The sequence below is a fragment of the Poecilia formosa genome, unplaced genomic scaffold, assembly GCF_000485575.1.
Source record: "Poecilia formosa unplaced genomic scaffold, Poecilia_formosa-5.1.2 Scaffold103, whole genome shotgun sequence".
Taxonomy (NCBI): domain Eukaryota; kingdom Metazoa; phylum Chordata; class Actinopteri; order Cyprinodontiformes; family Poeciliidae; genus Poecilia; species Poecilia formosa.
Genome location: NW_006800042.1, coordinates 1,990,767 through 1,998,706, shown reverse-complemented (window position 1 = coordinate 1,998,706; position 7,940 = coordinate 1,990,767). Strand labels below are relative to the sequence as shown.

Genomic DNA, 7,940 nt, shown 5'->3' with positions numbered 1-7,940 from the left:
AGAGAGAGAGAAAGAGAGAGAGAGAGAGAGAGAGAGAGAAAGAGAGAGAGAGAGAGAGAGAGAGAGGGGGGGTTAATTTAAAGTGGGCGGGGCTAAAACTGTCAATCAGCGGTGGTTGTTTGGGGAGCGGGCGGTCCTGCACAGCGGGACATCCAATGGGAGTCGACGCTGCTTGTGTCGCTATGGTGACGGGGCTGTGCCCAAGGAGGTTGTGATGGGTTGACAGGTGCGTGACAATCGGAGGCTCTCTGTAAGCATGTACGCCAAAGGCAAGAGCAGCAACGTGCCGTCCGACAGCCAAGCCAGAGAAAAGTAAGTTTTATTTATGGGGGAGGAAACAGCGGCTGTGAGGGAAGTTCATGAGCGGCCGGGGGGCAGTCACACACTGAGCTGCGGCAGGGGAGGGCGCAAGGAGACTCACTCAGCTGCACGGAGCTCTGTGCCCAGCGCTCTGCAAGCGCTGGAAAGTTCACCGCTTCCTTTATTTGAGAAAAGGTAGACATTTTGTCAGGAGGTTAAGACGGTGGTAGGGTTGGAAGGTTGGAAAGCCGTCTTTAGTTTAATCTTCAGGCTTTCCTAAATGTATTTATTCTAAGACGATTTTAATTGATATCCAGCAGCGTCCTTCTTTGTGACGCCTTTGCTTTTACTCCGCATGTTTTATTGTATCATGCATTGGTAATATTTATATTTGGTGTATTTTTTTTATTATTATTTTTATTTTTTATTTTTTTGCATTGCGACACTGGTATGGATTTAATGGTAGCTACATAAATAGTTTATTTACAAGCATGCGGAGCGAAACTCTGCTCGCTCACAGTCGACTGGAGCAAAGAGAAAGTCGGAGCGTTTGGCTCCCAGACACCGCTTTATATGTGGCTCTTCGGGGGGTCGCTTTGCTGAGACAACGCCGGTCAGTTCACCTGCAGCGATGGGTGAAATGTGTGGCAGCAGACCGAGATGTTGTTCTGTTAGGCTGACATGAAAATATCCGAAATGGTGTTTGTGTTTGTTATGTGTGAGCGGTGCTTAATTATCTTCAAATTGAGTTTGACCCAGGATGCCCATCAGACAGGAGCTTTTTTTGTAGCTTCAGTAAAAAGGCGAACCTGACAATTTAAATATCTGTTGCATTACCCAAATTACCCAATTAACATCGCCACTAATTTTAAAAGGTTGTTCAATGAGTTTTTGTTTATTTATTTTCTTTAGTTAGCTTTATTTACTGGGTTATTTATATAAGTATTTATTCATTATGTCTTTTTTTTTGTTTTTGTGTAGCATTTAAACTTTTTAATCACTATCACTCCATCGCAGCTCTGCTCTCTACCAGCTTTTACAGCATCATAAAATCACTGGGTTTAGTACACCAACCTGAAGTCTTTAGTGCCCCCTTTCCTCAGTTCACCCTTTGGAAAACTTTATGCAAGTGCCCCTGTATTCAGCTATTTGTATTGCAGTTCTTTAAGTTACTCATATAAAAGAATGTTTATTGTTATTATGCATACTTAACCTACATAGATGTATTGCGTCTGACTCCGAGAGCTAGAGGCTAAACATTTTAGTGTATCACCATTGTAAGGCTGCGGGTTTTAATTCTTTTAGTGCCCTTTATTTCTGCCTCAATATAAACATTTTAGATTTTGCAGATTTTCTAGTACATCTATATTTACATAGATGTGCATTTTTTTAAATTATCCTGTTAAACTTTTTTTTGTTGTTTAAGTCAGTGTCTAAACATTTTGTCACTTGTGACAAAATTATGAGTCGAAGGTACTCACGGACCAAGCAAAGAAAACTAAACTGAACTAAAAATAAAAAATAAAAAAATCAAGCAAATAAAGTTGTCCTTTTGCAGGAAAGGGATGTTATTCATTGTAGATCCAAAAAGTAAAAATATATATATATATTTTGTATTAAAAGAAAGGCATCTTGTTTTCAGTTTGACCAAATTCATTCTCAGTAAAAGAAAAGGATTTGGATCACTTTCTTTCAAAATGTTAGCTGGCCAAGTTGGATAAATCAGATAAAAGCTTGGTGCAGCAAAGTCAGCTTTTCAGTAAAAGTCACTGGATAAACATGGTTCTACTTATTATAAAAAGTGGGTTATAAGAAGATTAAAATTTTGTTGTACTTAACATTTTCCATTTTAAGAACACTATCATCATTTTACTATTATTACAAATAAAAGGTCTCCATCTACATCAAGCCCCTGGGCTGGACGGGTCAATTCTGTATCATTCTTAAATTGTAGTTTGAGAGCTGCACAAACTCAGTCAAAGCACCACAAATGGTCCAAGGGTTCCACTTTGGACACCCTCGGTTTAAGTTGTAGAGAAACAAATATTTTCATATTGAAGTCTGTGGAAACGTTGAGAGTTTATTAGCCTGCTAAATAACAGCACATGGTTCTAGGATTTTTTTGTACAAAATGTTTGGACCTTGGGCTACTGCTTGCTGGACGCGTGAACTGTGTTGAAGTTTTAAATTATTGGATTTGATTTTACGCAGTTGCCATCGTTTGGCAGCGATGTATGTAATACATCAGCTTAAGACAGCTCACCAGAAATTGTACGTGCTCTAAAGTGTAAACAACCTCGTGGGGAGTTGGCCCATATCTAAAAATCTCTTATAGATTCCTTTTGCCCTGATTTTAATTGCTTAGTATTTGGAAATGTGGCCAGCGCAGACTGAATGAGCTCATTCACTTCCTCCCCTGTCATTGCTAAACTACAACCAGAGGCAGACTGCAATTCAAGAAGAGCACAGAAAAGTAACATCAGTCGTTCACAAGTGTAGAAATCCTAGACGGAGCACTGAAGGGAGATGAGAATTGAACGAAACTGAATATAGGCAATCGCCAGGCTTGGGTTTGTTTGTGTTTGCCTGAAATACAATTTTTGTAGTTGTTTTACACCACTTAAAAACTTGAAAAATCCTCTTGGTGGTTTACAACTAAAGGAAGGATAGAGTGAACCTGGCAACAAAAGAGAGTTTGTTGATAAAAGATTAAGGCAGTAAAATAACCTTTCTGACAGGGTGGATGGTGTGTAAGACCAGTAATTGAAGGGAATTTGACAAGGCTGATTATCATTGATGTTGTGCCAGTTTACCCATAACATGAATTTGTTATAAGTTCACACATAATTCACAGCCACACGGAATAGTTCTCATTCATTCATCATATTCTTTTTAGCTACGAATAATGAATTAGTATCTTAATTATGTCATTATGATAGGCACCAGCAACCCTCCCGACCCCACTAAGGGACAAGGGTGTACAGAAAATGGATGGATGGATTATGTCATTGCATAATAAGATATTTAATAGAATTACATCTTGTTCTCTAACGACTGCATTTTCCACAATGCTCATATAAAAACTTTCTGGTGGACTAATGAGGCTATTTTGTTGCCCACGTTAAGCACTGTGAAGTTATTTCTCGCTGAACTTATCTGTACGATTGTCTGCGACAAAAGTCAGTAGTGACAGAATGGACTTAGATGTGACATTATTTCTCTGCTCATTTCTGGTGTACCTGCAAACCCACACAGCTTGACGTACTTCTTGCCTGAAAAGGCTCTTACACAGTGTTGCAAATCCAAGGGACAGAAAACCAGCCCAGCATAATGCGATAACTTTGGTGGTTCAGGCCTGAGCCTTCAGTTCATATAGTTAACTTTAAGGTGAAGTGAAGTTCCCACACCTATTATTTATGTACCATAACTTACAAAAAATGTGTTCCATAATGACCAAACCATGCTCACATACAGCAGTCATCTGGTCCTTGCCTTTTAGCAGAAATTTTGCAGCTGATTCCTACTTAAACTTGCAGTTTACATCTTTTGTTTGATTATAGCCTGGTTCAAGTTTAACACGTAAAAAAAAGACACCCCAGTTAATTTTGTGGTCGACTTATGAAAACACTCATTTTATTTGAACATCGTGTTTTTGCCTTATGTAAGAAACATGGAATTATTTTTTTTTTTTGCTAATCCTATTTGAAATCATTTATTTCTCCTGAGGAAAGACTTTAATAATCCAAGCTTGATGAGGTGAAATATTGATGACAATCAGACAGTTTGTCAGTGAGTTTCGACTACCATTAGTATGATGACTTAAAGTAGACAAGGGTGTTTTAAATTTTTATCTTTAGAAAATCGAAAATCACGCTTTGGCTTCCTTGAATTTGAACAGATAGCTATTTTATGTTTATTATGAAGTGCTATGACTCCCTGTGGTCCGACTATCACTATACATTTCTCTTTATTTTGGGTGATATTTTAATGATGAGGCTAAGTGTTCAAACCTCCTGAACTGAGGACTGAACTTGAAGAGTTGTGAAAGCTTGTCCAAAATGTCCGAGTTTTATATATATATATACATATGTGTGTGGTGTGTGTGTGTGTGTGTGTTAAAAATGCTTGTGTCTCCTGTTTAGGTAAAATCCAAGGAGAAGTCTATAAAAGGCTACATTAATGCACGATTAATGACTGTTGGTCATTTGTCGTGTGCTTTGAATCCAGTAGGTAAACAGTGTGACTGAGTGTTCATCTCAGACCTTTAGCCAAGTTCTTGACTGTAGATCAATATAAAAAGGACTGAACAGTGGGTTCTGCTCTGTCACTGGCTTATTGCGTGATCTGACTGAAGCAGTGATGGAGAGCTTGCTGCAGGCCAGAAAGACACTTCCTGTGAACGCTGCGTCTCTGCTGGAAAGACACGAACCCATACTTATTCTGTAGAAGTTGCTTAGAGACATACAGAACATCTGTACAGTGATGCCTTCATATCATGGGGTTTGTGACAAATAACATCCGTATGTGTTATAAAGAAAACAGTCTGATTGATATTGATGACAACTTACATTTTATATTTCATCAGCAATATTAAAATAATCTAAAAGTATAAACGGTTTTTTGCACATGACCACTCTTCATTCTTTCATGATAGGCCGAACTCATCCTTTACTTTCTTGTGTGGCCACCCAGCACCATACTGCCAAAACCACTCCTGTGGAAGAATATGTTGTAGTAGTTCTGCACTCCAGAGATCAGGCCTTTATTGAGGAGCAGTAAGAAAAAAAGTGTGTGTTGGAGAAAAAAAAAAATCCATAGAAAAACCATTTGCATTTTGCTGCAAAAGGTTTATGGAAGTGTATGGCCAATTGAAAGCACTTCTTTGGTTATATGCAAGACACAAGTGGTCTAAAACTAACACTGCACATCACCATGAACATCCTCACAGTGAAATGTGGTGGCGGCAGCATTATGTTGTGAGACTGGTTTTGTTTAGAGGATGCAGAGAAAGACGTCAGAGTTGATGGGAAGATGAAGGCAACTAAAGGAAGGGAAGGATTGAGACTGGATCTTACCTTCTAGCAGGACAAGTAACCTTTATAGCCGTAGTAGGACAGAATAGTTTAGAGCAAAACATATTCATGTTCTGGAAGATAAGACTTACAAAAAATATGTTTAGTCACAGGAACTCCGTCTCAATCTGACTGAGCTCAAGCTACTTGAAAAAAAATGAGTGTGCTTAAGTTTCTTGCACTGTGCTCAAAAAATTTTTAAAATTCTGTTTCCCCATTTTTATTTTGGTTTTTTATATTTTCTTTAAGTTTGATTTAAAAGAAAAAGTAGGAAAATTTGACCACATGAAAATCAGTCACAGTCCAATGTACTTATAATGCTGCTCAGTAATCATATTCCATTCTACCCACTTTGATTGAGCATAATATAACAAACTGATTGAATGATTAATTTGTATAACCCTAATATATCAAAAGTATATGAACTTCTTATATGTATTTGCTTACATCTATATTTATTGATACCATCTTAAATTTCACAATAAGAGAGGGGGAAAAAAAAAAAAAAAACTTTGCAAATAATGTATAAATTTCCCAGCTAATAATTCAAGTAATGTTGCTGCAGGTCGGCTCATTATCTGTTTACATTTCACCGTACAAGTCGCAGTCGATCAGCTACAAGCCACAAAGGAGAAGAAAGGAATGGGCAGCAAGGAGACATAAGATGAAAAGGGGGGGAGGGGGGTTGGAAAATCAAGTAAGGCAAAGTTTTGTTGTCTGTTAACAAGCAGACTTGTTTATCTGTGGTCTGTATCAGAGAAGCAGAGCAGGCCCACCACTGCTGAGCCCTCAGTTGCTTTTCATTTCTGTGGCACAGCAGGGGATCGGAGAGCGGGAGAGATGGAGGGTAGCAACAGATTGAGGAAAACGAAGGAGGAGGAGACGGAGCGGGACTGAGGGAATTTGCTGGATCATTAGTTTACAGTGTTGTCGTATTGACCTTAGAATGGACCCCTGTAGACAAGGGGCTCTGGCATCTAGCCCATGTAGATGTAGAGCTCTGAAACCAGCTGGCCTCTATGGATTTCTGTTCAATGTGTTGGTGCTGTGGTGTGTACATATATATATATATATATATATATATATTTGTATATTAGTACTTTTTACTGTAGTTTCATTCCCAAAATGCAGGGAATATCTCCTCTATCCTGTGTAAAGTAAAGAAAAAAACACCCTTAATGTTTCATGAAACCTTGATATCCAACTTTAACCAGCCTGCATGTGTTTGTGTCAGCGTATCACAGAGTATATGGCAGCCTTCACACCTGTGTGTCTAAAGGACACCTTCCATAGCGTTCAGATGGCACTCCCACCCCCCTCCTCTGTCTGTACCTGTGCTATGGTCTGCATTTGATTTTGATAGGAAGTGACAGTACACGACCACTGACTGTGTACTGCAGTTGTTCAATGAGTGTAGGTTTCAGTCACTGGCTGTCAGAGGACACATTCCACAAAGCTCTGGGTTTGTGGTCCTGACTGAGCAGCATTGCAGCACATAGTGCACATTCCTCTTTTCCTCCTTTCTCTGTGTTTACGAAACAAAAACCAAACTTTGCCTGGGAGACACAAGAATACTTGGAGGGTCTTTACTTCTTAACTTTTATCAGAGCACGTATTGTTCCATGTAATCCCCCCCTCCCCACTTCCCAAATTTAACTCTTCACTTTGTTTTTCCTAAGTCAGTATGTGAAATGGCTAACTTGTAGTTTTAGTACAATTACAATATGTGTCGTTTTGCTAAGTTCATCTTCCATCCATCAATCTGGTGAAGATGACGGATTGTTGGTTTAGATGAGGATTATCATTCTACACGCACATCTATTTCACAACTGAAACACCTCAGGATCCTCCTAGTAGGCTGCCAATGCAGTACTTCACAGACTGAGGCAGAGCAGTGCATGCTGGGAGCGTTTATCTGACAGAAGCAATTCAGGCTGCCACTCCGGCTTTCTGTGTGAGTCGCATTACAGGAGAACTACAATAAAAATAAATCTGCATACACACACATACACTGGTATGCTGTTCATTGGCTCTGAAAACTATCACAGATGTGCTCATTAGAACAAACAGGAATGCAATTTGTAGCATAAATATAATATTGTACCCAGAGGATAAATACATTCCTAGAAAAACAATATGGGACTGTTTTTTTTTTTTTTGTTTTTTTCTATTCAGGATTTTCTTCTCCTCGATACTAATGCAAGTCGTTTGATTTTAGGCGTCTTTGATAAAGAATCCCATTCCGATAGTACTTAAAGCTAATAAAATCAAAGCTGACTGCATTAAAATATTACCCTACATTTCATCAGTGTTACAGCCACTCACCGATGACATTCGTGATGCTACAGCCTCTGATCAGCGACTGATCATTTGTCCCAAATGCAGCTGCTCCGGGTCAGCTTTAATTCACTGCTCTAATTTGAGACAACTCGGCTAAAAACGGTATTAAAATTTCTGGCTACGCATCACCTAAAACAGGCGCTGCTTTATCTTGAGTGTACAAAAAAATACACATGACTTTACATGCACTTCTTCAATCGACTTGTGTCTTGCCACTCAACTATGTGA

The 7,940-nt window shown here is 38.9% G+C and overlaps 1 protein-coding gene across 4 annotated transcripts in view; it reads left to right on the top strand.

Moving 5' to 3' along the window:
* Positions 1-136: 136 nt before the first annotated feature.
* Positions 137-7,940, top strand: part of ssbp2a (single stranded DNA binding protein 2a) — a 56,977-nt gene continuing 49,173 nt past the window's right edge. For 2 of the 4 annotated variants that reach the window (XM_016674858.1, XM_016674857.1), the window contains exon 1: positions 323-495. In XM_016674858.1, the coding sequence (XP_016530344.1) occupies positions 326-495 (170 nt within the window). In that variant the 5' untranslated portion in view covers positions 323-325. The other 2 variants (XM_007559318.2, XM_007559319.2) reach the window with 2 other exon arrangements.